Source organism: Anomaloglossus baeobatrachus, chromosome 2 (assembly GCF_048569485.1).
Source record: "Anomaloglossus baeobatrachus isolate aAnoBae1 chromosome 2, aAnoBae1.hap1, whole genome shotgun sequence".
Classification (NCBI taxonomy): domain Eukaryota; kingdom Metazoa; phylum Chordata; class Amphibia; order Anura; family Aromobatidae; genus Anomaloglossus; species Anomaloglossus baeobatrachus.
The window spans coordinates 114,151,918-114,174,186 of NC_134354.1; the positions used below are offsets into that span (position 1 = coordinate 114,151,918).

General features: G+C 55.1%; 1 protein-coding gene across 4 annotated transcripts in view; it reads right to left on the reverse strand.

Annotated features, from left to right (window-relative positions):
- The window catches only part of PIMREG (PICALM interacting mitotic regulator), a 63,734-nt gene that overhangs the window by 14,233 nt on the left and 27,232 nt on the right, over positions 1–22,269 (reverse strand). For all 4 annotated transcript variants that reach the window (XM_075333210.1, XM_075333208.1, XM_075333209.1 and 1 more), the window contains exon 3: positions 11,912–12,249. In XM_075333210.1, the coding sequence (XP_075189325.1) occupies positions 11,912–12,249 (338 nt within the window). The remainder of the gene's footprint in view (positions 1–11,911; positions 12,250–22,269) is intronic.

Genomic DNA, 22,269 nt, shown 5'->3' on the forward strand with positions numbered 1-22,269 from the left:
AGAACAATGGCCACCTGGGTGTGCCGAGAACAATGGCCACCTGGGAGCGGCAAGCGATCTGCCTGGGTGCACCGAGAACAATGCCCGCCTGGGTGCGCCGAGAGAACAATGGCCACCTGGGTGTGCCGAGAACAATGGCCACCTGGGAGCGGCAAGCGATCTGCCTGGGTGCACCGAGAACAATGGCCGCCTGGGTGCGCCGAGCAATCAGCCTGGGTGCGCCGAGAACAATGGCCACCTGGGTGTGCCGAACAATGGATGCCTGGGTGCGCCAAGAACAATGGCCGCCTGGGTGTGCCGAACAATGGACGCCTGGGTGTGCCGAACAATGGACGCCTGGGTGCGCCGAGAACAATGGCCACCTGGGTGCGCCGAGAACAATGGCCACCTGGGTGTGCCGAACAATGGATGCCTGGGTGCGCCGAGAACAATGGCCACCTGGGTGCGCCGAGAACAATGGCCACCTGGGTGTGCCGAACAATGACCACCTGGGTGCGCCGAGCAATCAGCCTGGGTGCGCCAGTTAGTAAACGATCACTGCTCAGTAAACATTGACACATTGGTGGTCGTTTTGTGCTGCATAACTAATTGATTGCGCGTTTAGAAGTCTGACATTTTGACAAAACACTAAGTAACCATAGTCTGAGAACAAGGAAAAAAAATATATATTTTTTTTGTCAGATGAAGATCTATTTTGGAAGGAAATTCTACTTTCATATTGTATTTGTGGTGGCCTTCTGAATGTCCAGTCTGCACACCTCCCTATACAGTTTAACGGTTTGTATTTGCAGATCTGGCTTCTGGTAAATGGTTAATGCAAAAAGTAGACAATGGGAAAAGCTCTTGTTCACTTACCTAATGCAGCTCCCAAACAAAATTATTCTACCCTCACTGCAAATTCTGCTTATTAGCAAAATGTACAAACCTTCTGCTATGTGCAATAAACCAAAGAATATAAAAAAGCTCAACACATTAAATACATGTCGTTTCTTCAAATATAAACACAAAATGCCACTTTAACAGAGAGCGAGAGAGAGCGTGAGAGAAAGAGAAAGAAAGAAAGAAAGCAAAAAAAAGCAGGAGCGCGAAAAAAAGAAAGAGCGCGAAACCCCCCCCCCCCCCCAAAAAAAAAAAAAAAAAAAAAAAAATGCAAGATATTGATATTTTTTATGCCCATGTAGGTTTACTGCACAGTACAAGAAATAGAACATATTAATGGGACCTGGGGAATTTATATCATGTCCGATAGATGCTGCAGCAGACCGCTGGATGCCATCATCAAGATGAGGAGAGACAACTTCCAGATAGTGATAAAAGTTGCAGGGCTTAGGACACTACCGAGGCGATATTGGGGGGGGGGGGGGGGGGGGGGGGGTGTTGTAGTTTGACCAGGGTAGTACTGAATAAACCAATCCAGTGCTCTGCCTCTGCTCCCCGCTTATGCTTGGTCATGGGTTGCACAGCAGAGGAGCACAGCGTGTATTTTCATCTTCTTGTTCACATGTCCTGGAGCGTGGACAGTCACAAATGTGAATAGGCATAGATTCTGAGTGGAGAGGGGGGAAGGCAGGCAGAGAAAAATATACTACTTGATACAAGAAGGGAGGAGACCACGCCGCACTCCACCCACTTTGTTCAGGCTACATAGAGGAAATCAGGGGCAGGCAGCAAGGAACAGCCTGGAGCGGGCCATGCCCCCAATGTGTGATGGAACGTCCCAGAAGAAAGGGGGAGCACTAAGGAGCAGCTTCTCAGTTATACTGAATTACAGGTACAGAAACTATTTTACATACTGACATTTTCTGTTTCTTTTGAAGGTCTCCAGTATTTTATTAATGTTGGCAGCCCCTTACAAAAAGAATAAAATACCTACATAATCCTGACAAACTAATCAATAGCAGAAGAGTTTTTACCTGTTCAAAAGCGAATCTGACATGGCTTAACCCCTTCAGCCCCAAGCCTATTTTGACCCTAAAGACCAGGCCATTTTTTGCAATTTTGACCAGTGTCACTTTATGAGGTTATAACTCTGGAACGCTTCAGCGGATCCCGGTGATTCTGAGATTGTTTTTTCGTGACATATTGGGCTTCATGTTAGTGGTAAATTTAGGCCGATATTTTTTGCGTTTCTTTGTGGAAAAAAACGGAAATTTCGTGAAAAATGAAAATTTTGTAATTTTCAATCTTTGAATTTTTATGCTCTAAAACCAACGAGACATATGACACAAAATAATTAATAAACAACATTTCCCACATGTCTACTTTACATCAGAACAATTTTGGGAAAAAAAAAAAAAATTTAAGGAAGTTATAGGGGTTCAAAGTTTATGAGCAATTTCTCATTTTTACAACAAAATTTACAAAGCCACTTTTTTTAGGGACATCACATCACATTTGAAGCGATTTTGAAAGGTCTACATGACACAAAAGACCCAAAAGTGACACCATTCCAAAAACAGCACCCCTCAGGCTACTCAAAACCACATTAAAGAAGGTTATTAACCCTTCAGGTGCTTCACAGTAACTAAAGCAATGTGGAAGGAAAAAAATGAACATTTTACTTTTTGCAACAAAAAATGTTAATTTAGCCTCAAATATTGCATATTCACAAGGGTAGCAGGATTAAATGAACCCCCAAAATTTGTTGGGCAATTTCTACTAAACACGCAGATACCTCATATGTGGCAAAAAACCACTGTTTGGGTGCACGGCAGGACTCGGAAGGGAAGGAGCGCCATTTGACTTTTTTGAACAGAAAATTAGCTGGAATCGTTAGCCGCACCATGTTGCGTTTGGAGACCCCCTGAGGTGCCGAAACAGTGGAGCTCCCCCACATGTGACCCCATTTTGGAAACTAGACCCCTCATGGAATTTATCTAGATGTTTATTGAGCACTTTGAGCCTCTGGGGGCTTCACAAAAGTTAATAGAGTTGAGCTGTGAAAATAAAAAAAATTTTTTTTACCACAAAATTGTTACTTCAACCAGGTAACTTTTTTTTTCACAAGGGTATCAGGAAAAATTGCACCATAAAATGTATTGTGCAATTTCTCCTGAGTACACAGACACCTCATATGTGGTGGAAATAAAATGTTTGGGCGCACAGCAGGGCTCGGAAGGCAAGGAGCGTCATTTGACGCTCAAAATTGTCTGTGATAATTAGCGTATTCCATGTTGCGTTTGGAGACCCCCTGAGGTGCCGAAACAGTGGAGCTCCCCCACATGTGACCCCATTTTGGAAACTAGACCCCCATGGCATAGAAAAAAAAAAAAAAACAGCAGCAGATGGGGGGGGGGGCAGCAGATGGGGCGGCGGCAGATAGGGGGGCAGCGGCATATAAAGGGAGCATCTGTGTTTGTGAGACAGCGGCTGGGATAGGGTGGGCGCGGATGGGAGAGGGCGCAGTGGATGCAGGAGCGGCAGAGGATGGGGGGAGGGGGGATGGGTGGGAAGGGGAGTGGGAGGTGAGATTGGGGATAGTTACCCTACAGGATGGATCTAGGCAGCTGGATCACAGGAGATGAAGGAGGCAGCAGATCGGGGTGGGTGAGAGGTGGGGGAGGGAGCGCAGAGCACAGATCACGGGGGTGAGAGGTGGGGGAGGGAGCGCAGAGCACAGATCACGGGGGTGAGAGGTGGGGGAGGGAGCGCAGAGCACAGATCACGGGGGTGAGAGGTGGGGGAGGGAGCGCAGAGCACAGATCACGGGGGTGAGAGGTGGGGGAGGGAGCGCAGAGCACAGATCACGGGGGTGACAGGGGAGGGAGCGCAGAGCACAGATCACGGGGGTGACAGGTGAGGGGGAGCGCACACACATCACGGGGGTGACAGGTGAGGGGGAGCGCACACACATCACGGGGGTGACAGGTGAGGGGGAGCGCACACACATCACGGGGGTGACAGGTGAGGGGGAGCGCACACACATCACGGGGTGACAGGTGAGGGGGAGCGCACACACATCACGGGGGTGACAGGTGAGGGAGCGCACACACATCACGGGGGTGACAGGTGAGGGAGCGCACACACATCACGGGGGTGACAGGTGAGGGAGCGCACACACATCACGGGGGTGACAGGTGAGGGAGCGCACATCACGGGGGTGACAGGTGAGGGAGCGCACATCACGGGGGTGACAGGTGAGGGAGCGCACATCACGGGGGTGACAGGTGAGGGAGCGCACATCACGGGGGTGACAGGGGAGGGAGCGCACATCACGGCGGTGACAGGGGAGGGAGCGCACATCACGGCGGTGACAGGGGAGGGAGCGCACATCACGGCGGTGACAGGGGAGGGAGCGCACATCACGGCGGTGACAGGGGAGGGAGCGCACATCACGGCGGTGACAGGGGAGGGAGCGCACATCACGGCGGTGACAGGGGAGGGAGCGCACATCACGGCGGTGACAGGGGAGGGAGCGCACATCACGGCGGTGACAGGGGAGGGAGCGCACATCACGGCGGTGACAGGGGAGGGAGCGCACATCACGGCGGTGACAGGGGAGGGAGCGCACATCACGGCGGTGACAGGGGAGGGAGCGCACATCACGGCGGTGACAGGGGAGGGAGCGCACATCACGGCGGTGACAGGGGAGGGAGCGCACATCACGGCGGTGACAGGGGAGGGAGCGCACATCACGGCGGTGACAGGGGAGGGAGCGCACATCACGGCGGTGACAGGGGAGGGAGCGCACATCACGGCGGTGACAGGGGAGGGAGCGCACATCACGGCGGTGACAGGGGAGGGAGCGCACATCACGGCGGTGACAGGGGAGGGAGCGCACATCACGGCGGTGACAGGGGAGGGAGCGCACATCACGGCGGTGACAGGGGAGGGAGCGCACATCACGGCGGTGACAGGGGAGGGAGCGCACATCACGGCGGTGACAGGGGAGGGAGCGCACATCACGGCGGTGACAGGGGAGGGAGCGCACATCACGGCGGTGACAGGGGAGGGAGCGCACATCACGGCGGTGACAGGGGAGGGAGCGCACATCACGGCGGTGACAGGGGAGGGAGCGCACATCACGGCGGTGACAGGGGAGGGAGCGCACATCACGGCGGTGACAGGGGAGGGAGCGCACATCACGGCGGTGACAGGGGAGGGAGCGCACATCACGGCGGTGACAGGGGAGGGAGCGCACATCACGGCGGTGACAGGGGAGGGAGCGCACATCACGGCGGTGACAGGGGAGGGAGCGCACATCACGGCGGTGACAGGGGAGGGAGCGCACATCACGGCGGTGACAGGGGAGGGAGCGCACATCACGGCGGTGACAGGGGAGGGAGCGCACATCACGGCGGTGACAGGGGAGGGAGCGCACATCACGGCGGTGACAGGGGAGGGAGCGCACATCACGGCGGTGACAGGGGAGGGAGCGCACATCACGGCGGTGACAGGGGAGGGAGCGCACATCACGGCGGTGACAGGGGAGGGAGCGCACATCACGGCGGTGACAGGGGAGGGAGCGCACATCACGGCGGTGACAGGGGAGGGAGCGCACATCACGGCGGTGACAGGGGAGGGAGCGCACATCACGGCGGTGACAGGGGAGGGAGCGCACATCACGGCGGTGACAGGGGAGGGAGCGCACATCACGGCGGTGACAGGGGAGGGAGCGCACATCACGGCGGTGACAGGGGAGGGAGCGCACATCACGGCGGTGACAGGGGAGGGAGCGCACATCACGGCGGTGACAGGGGAGGGAGCGCACATCACGGCGGTGACAGGGGAGGGAGCGCACATCACGGCGGTGACAGGGGAGGGAGCGCACATCACGGCGGTGACAGGGGAGGGAGCGCACATCACGGCGGTGACAGGGGAGGGAGCGCACATCACGGCGGTGACAGGGGAGGGAGCGCACATCACGGCGGTGACAGGGGAGGGAGCGCACATCACGGCGGTGACAGGGGAGGGAGCGCACATCACGGCGGTGACAGGGGAGGGAGCGCACATCACGGCGGTGACAGGGGAGGGAGCGCACATCACGGCGGTGACAGGGGAGGGAGCGCACATCACGGCGGTGACAGGGGAGGGAGCGCACATCACGGCGGTGACAGGGGAGGGAGCGCACATCACGGCGGTGACAGGGGAGGGAGCGCACATCACGGCGGTGACAGGGGAGGGAGCGCACATCACGGCGGTGACAGGGGAGGGAGCGCACATCACGGCGGTGACAGGGGAGGGAGCGCACATCACGGCGGTGACAGGGGAGGGAGCGCACATCACGGCGGTGACAGGGGAGGGAGCGCACATCACGGCGGTGACAGGGGAGGGAGCGCACATCACGGCGGTGACAGGGGAGGGAGCGCACATCACGGCGGTGACAGGGGAGGGAGCGCACATCACGGCGGTGACAGGGGAGGGAGCGCACATCACGGCGGTGACAGGGGAGGGAGCGCACATCACGGCGGTGACAGGGGAGGGAGCGCACATCACGGCGGTGACAGGGGAGGGAGCGCACATCACGGCGGTGACAGGGGAGGGAGCGCACATCACGGCGGTGACAGGGGAGGGAGCGCACATCACGGCGGTGACAGGGGAGGGAGCGCACATCACGGCGGTGACAGGGGAGGGAGCGCACATCACGGCGGTGACAGGGGAGGGAGCGCACATCACGGCGGTGACAGGGGAGGGAGCGCACATCACGGCGGTGACAGGGGAGGGAGCGCACATCACGGCGGTGACAGGGGAGGGAGCGCACATCACGGCGGTGACAGGGGAGGGAGCGCACATCACGGCGGTGACAGGGGAGGGAGCGCACATCACGGCGGTGACAGGGGAGGGAGCGCACATCACGGCGGTGACAGGGGAGGGAGCGCACATCACGGCGGTGACAGGGGAGGGAGCGCACATCACGGCGGTGACAGGGGAGGGAGCGCACATCACGGCGGTGACAGGGGAGGGAGCGCACATCACGGCGGTGACAGGGGAGGGAGCGCACATCACGGCGGTGACAGGGGAGGGAGCGCACATCACGGCGGTGACAGGGGAGGGAGCGCACATCACGGCGGTGACAGGGGAGGGAGCGCACATCACGGCGGTGACAGGGGAGGGAGCGCACATCACGGCGGTGACAGGGGAGGGAGCGCACATCACGGCGGTGACAGGGGAGGGAGCGCACATCACGGCGGTGACAGGGGAGGGAGCGCACATCACGGCGGTGACAGGGGAGGGAGCGCACATCACGGCGGTGACAGGGGAGGGAGCGCACATCACGGCGGTGACAGGGGAGGGAGCGCACATCACGGCGGTGACAGGGGAGGGAGCGCACATCACGGCGGTGACAGGGGAGGGAGCGCACATCACGGCGGTGACAGGGGAGGGAGCGCACATCACGGCGGTGACAGGGGAGGGAGCGCACATCACGGCGGTGACAGGGGAGGGAGCGCACATCACGGCGGTGACAGGGGAGGGAGCGCACATCACGGCGGTGACAGGGGAGGGAGCGCACATCACGGCGGTGACAGGGGAGGGAGCGCACATCACGGCGGTGACAGGGGAGGGAGCGCACATCACGGCGGTGACAGGGGAGGGAGCGCACATCACGGCGGTGACAGGGGAGGGAGCGCACATCACGGCGGTGACAGGGGAGGGAGCGCACATCACGGCGGTGACAGGGGAGGGAGCGCACATCACGGCGGTGACAGGGGAGGGAGCGCACATCACGGCGGTGACAGGGGAGGGAGCGCACATCACGGCGGTGACAGGGGAGGGAGCGCACATCACGGCGGTGACAGGGGAGGGAGCGCACATCACGGCGGTGACAGGGGAGGGAGCGCACATCACGGCGGTGACAGGGGAGGGAGCGCACATCACGGCGGTGACAGGGGAGGGAGCGCACATCACGGCGGTGACAGGGGAGGGAGCGCACATCACGGCGGTGACAGGGGAGGGAGCGCACATCACGGCGGTGACAGGGGAGGGAGCGCACATCACGGCGGTGACAGGGGAGGGAGCGCACATCACGGCGGTGACAGGGGAGGGAGCGCACATCACGGCGGTGACAGGGGAGGGAGCGCACATCACGGCGGTGACAGGGGAGGGAGCGCACATCACGGCGGTGACAGGGGAGGGAGCGCACATCACGGCGGTGACAGGGGAGGGAGCGCACATCACGGCGGTGACAGGGGAGGGAGCGCACATCACGGCGGTGACAGGGGAGGGAGCGCACATCACGGCGGTGACAGGGGAGGGAGCGCACATCACGGCGGTGACAGGGGAGGGAGCGCACATCACGGCGGTGACAGGGGAGGGAGCGCACATCACGGCGGTGACAGGGGAGGGAGCGCACATCACGGCGGTGACAGGGGAGGGAGCGCACATCACGGCGGTGACAGGGGAGGGAGCGCACATCACGGCGGTGACAGGGGAGGGAGCGCACATCACGGCGGTGACAGGGGAGGGAGCGCACATCACGGCGGTGACAGGGGAGGGAGCGCACATCACGGCGGTGACAGGGGAGGGAGCGCACATCACGGCGGTGACAGGGGAGGGAGCGCACATCACGGCGGTGACAGGGGAGGGAGCGCACATCACGGCGGTGACAGGGGAGGGAGCGCACATCACGGCGGTGACAGGGGAGGGAGCGCACATCACGGCGGTGACAGGGGAGGGAGCGCACATCACGGCGGTGACAGGGGAGGGAGCGCACATCACGGCGGTGACAGGGGAGGGAGCGCACATCACGGCGGTGACAGGGGAGGGAGCGCACATCACGGCGGTGACAGGGGAGGGAGCGCACATCACGGCGGTGACAGGGGAGGGAGCGCACATCACGGCGGTGACAGGGGAGGGAGCGCACATCACGGCGGTGACAGGGGAGGGAGCGCACATCACGGCGGTGACAGGGGAGGGAGCGCACATCACGGCGGTGACAGGGGAGGGAGCGCACATCACGGCGGTGACAGGGGAGGGAGCGCACATCACGGCGGTGACAGGGGAGGGAGCGCACATCACGGCGGTGACAGGGGAGGGAGCGCACATCACGGCGGTGACAGGGGAGGGAGCGCACATCACGGCGGTGACAGGGGAGGGAGCGCACATCACGGCGGTGACAGGGGAGGGAGCGCACATCACGGCGGTGACAGGGGAGGGAGCGCACATCACGGCGGTGACAGGGGAGGGAGCGCACATCACGGCGGTGACAGGGGAGGGAGCGCACATCACGGCGGTGACAGGGGAGGGAGCGCACATCACGGCGGTGACAGGGGAGGGAGCGCACATCACGGCGGTGACAGGGGAGGGAGCGCACATCACGGCGGTGACAGGGGAGGGAGCGCACATCACGGCGGTGACAGGGGAGGGAGCGCACATCACGGCGGTGACAGGGGAGGGAGCGCACATCACGGCGGTGACAGGGGAGGGAGCGCACATCACGGCGGTGACAGGGGAGGGAGCGCACATCACGGCGGTGACAGGGGAGGGAGCGCACATCACGGCGGTGACAGGGGAGGGAGCGCACATCACGGCGGTGACAGGGGAGGGAGCGCACATCACGGCGGTGACAGGGGAGGGAGCGCACATCACGGCGGTGACAGGGGAGGGAGCGCACATCACGGCGGTGACAGGGGAGGGAGCGCACATCACGGCGGTGACAGGGGAGGGAGCGCACATCACGGCGGTGACAGGGGAGGGAGCGCACATCACGGCGGTGACAGGGGAGGGAGCGCACATCACGGCGGTGACAGGGGAGGGAGCGCACATCACGGCGGTGACAGGGGAGGGAGCGCACATCACGGCGGTGACAGGGGAGGGAGCGCACATCACGGCGGTGACAGGGGAGGGAGCGCACATCACGGCGGTGACAGGGGAGGGAGCGCACATCACGGCGGTGACAGGGGAGGGAGCGCACATCACGGCGGTGACAGGGGAGGGAGCGCACATCACGGCGGTGACAGGGGAGGGAGCGCACATCACGGCGGTGACAGGGGAGGGAGCGCACATCACGGCGGTGACAGGGGAGGGAGCGCACATCACGGCGGTGACAGGGGAGGGAGCGCACATCACGGCGGTGACAGGGGAGGGAGCGCACATCACGGCGGTGACAGGGGAGGGAGCGCACATCACGGCGGTGACAGGGGAGGGAGCGCACATCACGGCGGTGACAGGGGAGGGAGCGCACATCACGGCGGTGACAGGGGAGGGAGCGCACATCACGGCGGTGACAGGGGAGGGAGCGCACATCACGGCGGTGACAGGGGAGGGAGCGCACATCACGGCGGTGACAGGGGAGGGAGCGCACATCACGGCGGTGACAGGGGAGGGAGCGCACATCACGGCGGTGACAGGGGAGGGAGCGCACATCACGGCGGTGACAGGGGAGGGAGCGCACATCACGGCGGTGACAGGGGAGGGAGCGCACATCACGGCGGTGACAGGGGAGGGAGCGCACATCACGGCGGTGACAGGGGAGGGAGCGCACATCACGGCGGTGACAGGGGAGGGAGCGCACATCACGGCGGTGACAGGGGAGGGAGCGCACATCACGGCGGTGACAGGGGAGGGAGCGCACATCACGGCGGTGACAGGGGAGGGAGCGCACATCACGGCGGTGACAGGGGAGGGAGCGCACATCACGGCGGTGACAGGGGAGGGAGCGCACATCACGGCGGTGACAGGGGAGGGAGCGCACATCACGGCGGTGACAGGGGAGGGAGCGAGTAGCCGATCACGGGGGTGAGAGGTGGGGGGGAGCGGGCAGCACATCACGGAGGTGAGGGGGAGAGCAGCATATAGCGGAGGGGAGGGGACGGGCAGCACATAACGGAGAGGGGACGCGCAGCACATAACGGAGGAGAGGGGGCGGAGCCGGGCAGCACATAACGGAGAGGGGGTGGGGCCGGACAGCACATAACGGAGGAGGAAGCGGGCAGCCGATCTCGAGTGGAGGGGGCTGGCAGCACATGACGGAGGTGAGGGGACGAGCAGCCGATCACGAGGGAAAGGGGCCGGGCAGCAGATCGGGGGGGGACCGGTGGCACTGTGGCAGATGGAGGGCGGCGGCGGCGGATCGGGAGGTGGGGGGGTGAGGGTGTGAGGGTGCGGGCAGCAGATCGGGTGGCAGATCGCGGAGGGCAGCGGCGGATCGGGAGGTGTGGGGGTGAGGGTGCGGGCAGCAGATACGAGGGGTGGGGGTGGGGGTGTGGGTGGCAGATCGCGGAGGGCAGCGGCGGATCGGGAGGTGTGGGGGTGAGGGTGCGGGCAGCAGATACGAGGGGTGGGGGTGCGGGTGGCAGATCGCGGAGGGCAGCGGCGGATCGGGAGGCCGGTTTCATACAGTGCAATGGCAGCGCGGCAACTTCTGGGTCCCATGCTCCGGTCTCTTAACAGCATGGGACCGGAGCTTGTCGCCCTGCCATTGCACTGTGTACACTCACTGTGCTGGCGTGCTGCAGGGACGATGACGAGGGCGGTCACCGGCAACAGGTCCACTGTGATTGGAGACAGCGGTCACAAGGTCGATCTCTCCAATCAGAGCTACTGGAGCTGGGGGAGGGTGATCCAGTGAGGTCACCCAGCTCCAGCCTATGGCCAGTGCTATAGCTGCACTGGCCAGGGCTGGATTTCAGTGTTTCAGTCACTTTAAGTGGCTGGAACATTACAGTGGCTGTGATTGGTTGAGCGGCGTTCGTCAGCCAATCACAGCCTCCGTAGGTCCGGGGAGGAGGCACCACCCTTCCTGAGGTCAGGTACAGGTCCCCTCCTCCCCGAATCTGCAGTTTATGCTAACTTTTCGCAGTCACCGGAGGCTCCGGTGCCGCGATTACGCCATGACGGAAAGATCAGTCCTTGGTCGTTAAGGCCCAGGGCACCATGACGGCTCTTTCCGTCCATGGTCGTGAAGGGGTTAAAAACCAGATGATACTATAGTCTTCGTAAAGAGTAGCTTCAGAAACCCATCCTCTCCACCTACCTTCTGCTCAAGGTCACAGGTGACGCGTATGGACTGTTCAGGGATGCCGATCTCACAGATCTTCTCAGGTTTAGCCCTTCATTCCCCACTATATTTGAGAAGCTTTTCCACTGGGAGCTGCTGGCTCTTCTGGTATAGGGAGAAGCCCTCTTGCTGGACTTTGGTGTGACCCTACTATTTGGGCTTGTTTCTTCCATTAACCGTCGACATCTGGGAGTTCTAGGGGTAGAAGATTTTCTACTGCTCTTTGGTGTACGGCTTTGTTTTGTGGTACTTCGAGCCAGATTTGGAGAATCCAACAGATACTGGTTGGAATTTCTGCCATTCTTCTTTAATTTCTGCAAAATATAAAATTGGAGTTCACATTAAGGACTTTTTTTATTTTTTATTATTTTTTTTTTTACAAGATAGAGAAGGTGTGAACTTCCTCAAATAGCATGCTATTGGCAGCATCCTGGCCTTTTAATTGACAACTTGGAAGAGCACACACATTCCACAGATGCCACCAATTTGTCAAGAACAGCACTCCGCTGCCCCCAATAGTCAGGACAATGCACAATTGACTGACGAGGCAACGGTAGTTTTTACTACTAGGCGGATCATTGGCGAACTGACAGTGGGCATTTACACAACCATTTCCAGGTCATGGAATATGTTTTATACACACACACATACATATACATGCTTTGGTACAGTCACTGCCAACTTCCCAACAAAAGGAAATACTAACTGCCACCACCAATTGCTTTACAGATAGTTTGGACACCTGTTACAGGTAGCGCTTGGCTTTGGGAATGCAGTTTATAGAACAAAAGGACCGAAGCTATTACTTTTTATGCGGTTTAATAATGACTCCGTGCATGCGTACAGTGATTTCCAGTGCAATTTTACTGAGGACTCTGTGGAGATGAGTATGAGCAGCGGTGGCGCATGTGCTGATATAGGGGGGGAAAAAGAGAAAAAAAAAAAAAAAATTCAAATCTGCGCATGCGCTGCCGCTCATATTTGTCTCCCCAGTGTCTTCAGTAAAATGGCGCTGGAGATCGCAGTATGCGCATACGCTGATTCCGGTGCCATTTTATTGAAGACGACATCACAATAGCCATGCACACGTGCCGTCAACAGCAATAATAGCGGTAGCATAACACTTAAAGAAAAGGAGGCAAGACAGGAGGAATGACTAGAGGACTCGACCCACAAAGTCCCACTCCGATGATCAAACCTGTGCAGCAATGATGTCATTTCTGAATGATTGAACAAGGATTATTCTTGCATCAAGCCTTAGAATTCTTATCAAAAAGGTATCATTTTAATCAGCATCCTAGCGCCATTATGGCACTGCCTCTAGTTTATAGGGCAAAAACCTGGTGGTTGCTTCCCTTTAAGAAAGTCCTAAATGACTGTTTGCTTGGGTCGTTCTACTACTGCAGAATAATTTTGGAGCCAGAGGCCAAACTTCCCCATGCTTCGCTCTTGCCCGTAGACTCTCATTGTATTGCTTTTCCAGCTCTTCAATTACAGCCAAATATTTCACATCTGACTCCTCAGTCCAGAGCACCAGCTGCCATTTTTTGCACTCAGTTCCTATATTTCCTTGTATAGCTGTGTCACATGAAAGAACTATGGCCAAAGCCAAACCTTCACGGAGTACACTTCCGGCCAGTGTTTAACAAACAGTAGATGGGCATCACTGGTTGCTGACAGTTCTAAGCTAAATGGCACTGCTGGACAACTTCTGGTTTCGAAGGGAAGCATGATGTGTTTTCATCTGCTGCACCAAGTCTCTGGTCCTCCATGCTGTTAAATACAGGGAGATAATTATGCATCATGCAATACCAGCAAAGAGGCGTCCAATTAGCTCCAAATTTAGTCTGTAGCAGGATAAAAAAAAAAAAAACAAAAAAAAAAACAAAAACAACAGCTTACAGCCAGTGTCATTAAGAACTATCCTAAGCATTCACAAAAATGTGTCCTTTATATTGCTCTTTGGTTTATTTATTTATTTTTTTATGCTTATATTTTTGCAGATTTTAAATCAATAAAAGGAAAAAAGCATGCCAGCAAAGTCTGGGAATCGTGACTTGCTGTGCACATGTGGCGCCCCTGAGGCTTCAGTCGCCACAGGATACTGCATCTCATTTAAGGTGCAATACTTATCCCGGGTAATGAGAGGTTAATCGTTGGGGTTTAGGACTTGTACAACATTCACACAAACACCCAGTTAGTGAGCCAGTCAGTTATACAACTCAGGAAGTCAGCCAGCCTGGGAAATTCCCGGTTACAAGGGCAATGGCTTGGGAGGTGGGGCAGCACTGGGGAAGTTACAGAACACACAGGAAAATCACTCCAGAATAGTCTGGGACACAGAAGAACACAGTCGCTGGAGTGCGCTTAAGAGCTTCTCCAGCAAGGACCAGCCCGACTGGAAGAAGCAGGAGACGACCGGGTGAGCTGGAGAGAGAGGAGAAACACGGCTGCTGAGGGGACAGCTTCATTGCTCCCTTGGACCTGGCGCAGAGCAGGGTGCAGAGCCCTAGGGTGGAACATACTCCATGTTGGACTACCAGAATCTGCAGGACATGGGGATTGTACGTCACTCTGGCCATCACCAATTCCGAGAGCACAGTGGCACATAGGGCCCAGAATCGGGATTACGGTCAGGCCCTACAGCGGACCCACGTCACCTGCATACGGGACAGTAGCTAAGTTACAGGAACCGGGGTCCCCAAGTAGCTTCAGGCCATGGGAATCCAACACAAAGCGTAAGGTGAAAAGTCTCTCAGTTCACAGCACCGGCGTTGACCTTGAAATTACCCGGGATCGTCTGGGGTCTATCACGGCGGAGACTGGTACTCTGAGTGCAGCCCCAGAACTGTGAGTAAATAGATCTTGACCCGCACTTGCTGCCTCAGTCTATCATTACCAGCGCACCGCACTCCGGCGCCCGACCATCTCCCCTCATCATCCTCCCCGGGGCCCGCTCCACCTGTGGGGAGCAAAAGCATCTTAGCTGCTACAACAATCTGCCCCGAAGGACAGCGACAGCAGCGGCGGCTAAACCCTGGCTGCGTACCACAGGTGTCGTCACGATACAAACTATCCCCATCATTATCTCCACCACCACCGCTCTTTTATTGTACGCCTCGGGGCCACGAAGCTGGGCAGGGCCACCCCCGTGACATCCCCAGACCCAACATCACAGGCCCGGCGATGAGTAAAACATTTAGCCCCTTGCCCCAAAGGTACCACACACACGCGCTGCTTCTTTTTCCTTGCAGATTTTGTTGCTAAAAAATGAAGCTGCATGTCAATTGTTTCTGCATTTATACAACCACTGGCAAAAATTATGTACTCCTCTTCCCTCCTTATTGGTGTACACCTCGGGGCACGAAGCAGGGCAGGCCACCACAACATCTGAGATCACATCACACCGGCTTGGTGACAACTAACTCAGGTATGAGACCCCCTCTGTGCCTAATTCCCCCTGCCCCCTGGGTGCTACACTAACACCTGCATCAACTAAGATCTGCTCGTTAGTCTGTATCTAAAAGGTGTGATCACACCTTGGAGAGCTGTTGCACCAAGTGGACTGACTTGAATCATGGCTCCAACACGAGGGATGTCAACTGAAACAAAGGAGAGGATTATCAAACTCTTAAAAAGAGGGTAAATCATCACGCAATGTTGCAAAAGATGTTGGTTGTTCATATGCAGCTGTGTCTAAAATCTGGACCAAATACAAACAACATTGAAAGGTTGTTAAAGGCAAACATACTGGTAGACCAAGGAAGACATCAAAGCGTCAAGACAGGAAACTTAAAGCAATATGTCTCCAAAACAGGAAATGCGCAACAAAACGAGGAACGAATGGAAGGAAACTGGAGTCAATGTCTGTAACCGAACAGTAAGAAACATCCTAAAGGAAATGGGATTTACATACAGAAAAGCTAAACAAAAGCCATCATTAACACCTAAACAGAAAAAAAACAAGGTTACAATGGCCTAAGGAAAAGCAATCGTGGACTGTGGATGACTGGATGAAAGTCATATTCAGTGATTAATTGCGAATCTGCATTGGGCAAGGTGATGATGCTGGAATTTTTGTTTGGTGTCGTTCCAATGAGATTTATAAAGATGACTGCCTGAAGAGAACATGTAAATTTCCACAGTCATTGATGATATGGGGCTGCATGTCAGGTAAAGGCACTGGGGAGATGGCTGTCATTACATCATCAATAAATGCCCAAGTTTACATTGAAAATTTGGACACTTTTCTTATCCCATCAATTGAAAGGATGTTTGGGGATGATGAAATAATTTATCAAGATGATAATACATCCTGACAGAGCAAAAACTGTGAAAACATTCCTTGAAAGAAGACACAAGGTCAATGTCATGGCCTGCAAATAGTCCGGATCTCAAGCCAATTGAAAATCTTTGGTGGAAGTTGAAGAAAATGGTCCATGACAAGGCTCCAACCTGCAAAGCTAATCTGGCAACAACAATCAGAGAAAGTTGGAGCCAGATTGATGAAGAGTACTGATTGTTACTCATTAAGTCCATGCCTCAGAGACTGCAAGCTGTTATAAAAGCCAGAGGTGGTGCAACAAAAAATACTAGTGATGTATTAAGAGTGTTTTTTTGTTTGTTTTTCCGGATCTCATAATTTGTTTCCTCATAATTGAGTGATTCCATATTTTTTCCCCGTTTGGTCTTGAAAAGTAACAGTAACTGGCTAGCACATTATGTTTCATGATTTTTTTTAGTGTTTCTTAAAGCCAGAAAGTTGACATTTGAAATCACATTAGTTTTGTGCCATGTCTGATCTGCTTTTTCTAAACAAAAGTAAACAACTGAATGAACATCCTCAGAGACAGGTGATTCCATAATTTGTGTCAGGGGTTGTATTATCCCCTGCAATGATTTATCACTACAGTGAATTAAAGCACAGCACTTTGTCCCACAGACCATGCATACAGCATGGTGTGAGTCTCTCTATAGCTCATTAACTCGGGGTTGTCACGGTAACTACCCAGGGTTACTATGGTAGCGATCGGGTCCCTGTGATTGCATAAGGCTGCTTTCACACATCAGTTTTTTGCCATCAGGCACAATCCGGAAAAAACATGAAAAAATGGATCTGGCGTCTTTTGCGCCGGATCCGTTTTTTCCCCCCATAGACTGTCGTTCGCATCGGATTGTGCTGGATGGCCTTGCGTTTCATCCTTTTTGTTGCCGGATCTGGCATAATTTACTTGTTCGGGCGGCTGGATGAAACGTTGAAGTGAACGTTTGTGTCCAGCAAAAAAAAAAAAAAAAAAAAAAAAAAAAAAAGGATCGCGCCGGATCCGGCGCGGTTTATAATGAAAGCCTATAGATGCCGGATCCGGCGTAATGCGTCAAAAATCAAATGTGGACGCCGGATCAGTTTAAACTGAGCATGCTCAGTATCACACCGGATCTGTCAAAAAACTGAAGGAACTGATGGAAAAAAACTGATGCAAGTGATCCGTTTTTTTCACCGGATCGTGTCGGATGCCAAAAAACCGATGTGTGAAAGCATCCTTACAGAGACTCGATCGCCAGGGAGAGGTAAGGGATTCATGTACCTGCTTTCTGAATGCTGCAATCGCACAGATCACAGCATTCAGGGGGTTAAACTGCCGGGAGTGGTACGGGCACCACTCTGGGAAGTGAGAGCCAGGTCCCGGCATTAACATCAGCCAGAGACCCAGCAGCGATCGCGGGGGTACAGCACCTGAACTCCTGCGATCACCATAAATAAATGCACAAAAAAAAAAAAACTCAATGAAAAAAAAAATGTGCAAACGCAATAAAAATGCACATTTTTTCAGCAGTTTTTTTTTCTTACCAAAACATGCTTTTGTGTGGGGAAAAAAAAGGGAACAAAAAAAAAAAAGCAGCATGGGAACATAGCGTAACACTTATATATATTTTTTTTTTAAGTCATTTATATTTTGCAGCTTTTTCTCCCCCACTTTTTTGCAGTGGTGCGTAAAATATATAATGTATGTGTGTATATGTTGCGGGCAGGGAAGCCGCCGCCGCTGCTGCTGGTCGCTCGCTAACGCTCGGGTCCAGCGCTCCTGCGGCTGCTCGGTGGCTCGAGCGGTGGGCGGGATCCGGTGACTCGAGCGGCGCTCCTCGCCCGTGAGTGAAAGGGGTGGTTTGTTTCTTTGGGGATTTAGTCCGTGACGCCACCCACGGGTCGTGGTGAAGATGGGCACCACCGTTGCTGGTGACGGGGATCCCGGGAGCGATGGTAGGGAGCAGCCGGGATGTTGTTTTCCCCCTCCGTGGGTAGGGGGGGGGGGGGGGTGTCGGTGGTCCCGGTGAGGCAGGGTTGGTGAGGTGCAGGGTTGCAGGGACAGCGCGGCGCGGTGCCGGATGGCACGGGTGTACTCGCTCAGTAAGAGATGCACAAAGTCCTCGGTAAACCAAACGGCTGGATGGACGGGTCCCGCAGCCGGCTGCAGTGTCTCTCCCCGGACAGGTGATGGCGGCTGTCTTTCCCTGCACCTTGATGTACTTGTTTGACTACTATGGATCCCCAACGGTAGTTCGCTCCCCGGTGTATGGATGCCGGAGGGGCCCGTTTGCCCGCCGGCGCTGGCCCTTGGGTCTCTAGCCTTAGGCGGTAGCTGTATACCCTCACGGTGTGGGTGGTTGCCTTCTATCGGGTCTTTGACTGTTAGGAAACCCCTGGGGTTCCGGTCACACTCGGATTTGACTATTGTCGGCGGCTCCAAGCCTGGTCGGGGTCCGATGGCCCTGCCTGTGTGTGCTGGCTTCACTTCGCTCCCTGGTCGGTATCGGCGGGCCAACGCCCGACCCCGGTCCTACGGTTCCGCGTTGCTTCACCACTCCTGCAGATGGCCACCACCGTTTGCCAACCTTGCTTTCAGTGCCTGGGCCACAAACCCAGACACCCAAGTGCTTACTCCTCACTCTTCAAACTCCAACACTAAACTGTCACTTTTCCCGCCTCCAGGCCTGTCAACTCCTCGGTGGGTGGGGCCAACCGCTTGGCTCCGCCCCACCTGGTGTGGACAGGGCGTGCTATAATAATTATATATATATATATATATATATATATATATATATATATATATATATATATATATATATATATATATATATATATATATATATATATATATATATATATATATATATATATATATATATATATATATATAATTACACACACACACGAGAAAAAAAAAAAAGTTTATTTTTTTTATGCAAGTCCTGAACCAGCTTTGCAGCAATACCACTTTTCTTTCTATAACTTCGATATTTCTTTTCCTCATTTTGTACACTTTTGTATAATCCCACCACTGGGCTTTGCTTGGCTGCATTCGGTTTGGAGAGCAATCTGTGCTGCTCTTTTCCCTTTTATGCGTCTGTTCATGTGATACTTGTCTGAACATCTTAAGGGATTACGTCTTCACACAGCCCTTTGTAGCGGATACTTCAACATATACAATTGAATGAATGAGAAAATGAAGGATTCCATTGGAGACCTGAAGGTTAAAACGAAGTAAATATGATCACCAGAAATGACATTTATTGTTTACGCTTTATTTTACTGTATATAGAATTGAGAATAGCTAAGGCTGCTTTCACACATCTGTTTTTTCCTGTGCGGCACAATCCGGCGCTTTGCAGAAAAAACGCAACCTTTTTTTGCCGCCGGTTGCGTTTTTTTTTTGCATAGACTTTCATTAGTGCCGGATTGTGCCGCATGGGCTTGCGTTCCGTCCGGTTTTTGCCGCATGCGGCAGATTTAGCCGATGCGGCGGCCGGATGGAACGTTTAGCCGATGCAGAGCGATTTGCAATGCATGCTTATGGACGACGCATGCGGCGTCCTGCGGCAAACACGGCATCCGGCCGCCGCATGCGTTTTTTTCCACTGTGCATGCTCAGTAGCATGCCGCAAGCGACAAAAAAACGGACGGGACGCATGTAAAAAAACTTATGCTAAGGATGCGGTTTTGTCGCCGCATCCGTTGCATAGGTTTTAGAGCCGGATTGGCCGGCTCTGCTAAAACCGGAGGTGTGAAAGCAGTCTTACGGAGCCGTTTGCAGTCATTTTGATAAAAAGGTTTTCTCTGCTGCAGATCTAGCAGTTATGCGGAGCTCATGAATATACTGGCAGCACGCCAAATAGTCCTGTAATGATAAAATCACTGTTTTATCAGTAAGAGATTATTTAGATTACACTAAGCAGCTTACTAAGTGACACATCATTAGAATCAGGGTCTCTGGCCATATGCTATGCTGCTCTCACATTAGGTGGCAAAATTCTGGTGACAGATTCCCTTTAATTCCACCCTTATTCTCTACATTTTCTTCCATTTCTTCTTATATTACAATTAAATTGAGAAATATCAGGATCTCAGCCATATACCCTCTAATTCTCCTCTCGGTCATGTGTGGCTGTATGTGGTAGGACAAAAGAAAGCTGAACCCCATCACTGTCATTCAGTTCAAATTGTCTCTTCAGGGAAGGAGACGAACTCTCGTGCCACCTATTGGAAGTAGTAATCATAAAACTCAGAAGGTGTCCTTTAAGGAGCCTTTCCATATGACTTAGAGATCAGAACCTCAATTTGCAGACACAGTATTTTGGGGTGATTACCCCTCATCAGTGCAAAGTATGAGATCTTCTTTGGCTGTATGAGAAGCTATAGTGGCGTCTAAGGGGAAACATTTCTCCTTGCGGAGACGGACAATCCAATCTGGCTGTCAGTGAGGAGTCTTATAGCTGCAATGCTCCTGTGGGAAATATATTTCCAAGAGGAACATTGCAGCTATAAGACTCCTCACTGACAGCCAGATTGGATTGTCAGTCTCCGCAAGGAGAAATGTTTCCCCTTAGACCTGTCTTTCAGTTAGATCACCAGCCAAAGATGGAACTGGCCAGCAGAAGATTATCCAATGTTTTGTGCAGGATTTTTACAAGACTTTCAGGGCAGGCAGTGCAGGGCAAAAATGCTACAGGCTAAGGCTATGTGCACATGGCGAATTATTTTTTTTTTTCAGGCGGATTCTGCCTAAAACAGCACAACACAAAGGCCTCATAAAATGAACATAGTACACAGGCAATATCAAAACGACACTGCTGTGCACGTCAGGCCTTATGTCACTTCTTGTAACTACTTCAGGGTTCAGAAGCAGTTCAAAAAAATTGCCATGCTCAGATATCGCCAGCTCTATATGCGACGCCCTGGACTAGCCAGGTAGTCACAGACAGGCCCTTGCACAAACACCCGTCCCCCTAAAAAGGTAATGTCGCGGGCGGCGGGGCGCTGCACTCCCCACGCTCGGGTCCGGCGCTGCTGCTGCTCGGTGGCTCGAGCGGTGGGCCGGATCTGGGGACTCGAGCGGCGCTCCTCGCCCGTGAGTGAAAGGGGAGTTTTGTTGGTGCTTGGGATGTCGGTTTGTGACGCCACCCACGGTGTGTGGTGAGGTTGGGGCATCACCGCTGCTCTGTACGGGGATCCCGGGAGCGATGACAGGGAGCAGCTGGGATGTTTCTCTCCCCTCCGCGGGTAGTGGGATTTTGGCAGTCCCGGGGCCCGGAGTTGTTGTCTGTTTGGTGGATTGCGGGGCTTGGCCAGGTGCAGGGTCGCGGGGCAGTACCAGACGGCACGGTAGTACTTACTCAGCCAGTAACGCACACGGAGTCTCTGGTAAAACAAACGACTGGATGGACGAGTCCCACAGACGGCTGCGACAGTTACTCCCGGTAGGCTGGCGGTAACTGTCTCCCTGCACCGGTGTTATGTACCACCCGGTAACCCGCTCCCCTGCGGTATGTTGGCTAAGGGAGCCCCTTCTTGCCCGCAGGCTCTGGCCCTGGGAGCTCTAGCTCTGGCGGTAGCTTTATCTCCCTCACAGTTTGGACGGTTGCCTTCATTCGGGTCTTTATTGCTGGGAAACCCCGGATGTTCCCGTTGCTGACGGATTTGACCGGTTTTACGGCGACTCCTAGCCTGGTCGGGGTCCGTAGGCCCTGCCGGATGGTGCTGGCTTCTCTTTGCTCCCCGATCCGGTAACGGCGGGCCACCGGCCGTCCCCGGTCCTTACGGTTGTGCGTCAATCGGCCTCTCCTGCAGACGGTCACCACCGTCTGCCAACCTTGCTGTTTCTGTGCCCGGGCCACGTACCCGGACACGGCCAGTCAGTTCCTCACTACTACTTCCCTCACGCTCGCTCTACATTCAACTCCAAACTGCTCTGAACTCAACTGCCTTCCTTTTCCCGCCTCCAGGACTGTGAACTCCTCGGTGGGTGGAGCAAACCGCCTGGCTCCGCCCCACCTGGTGT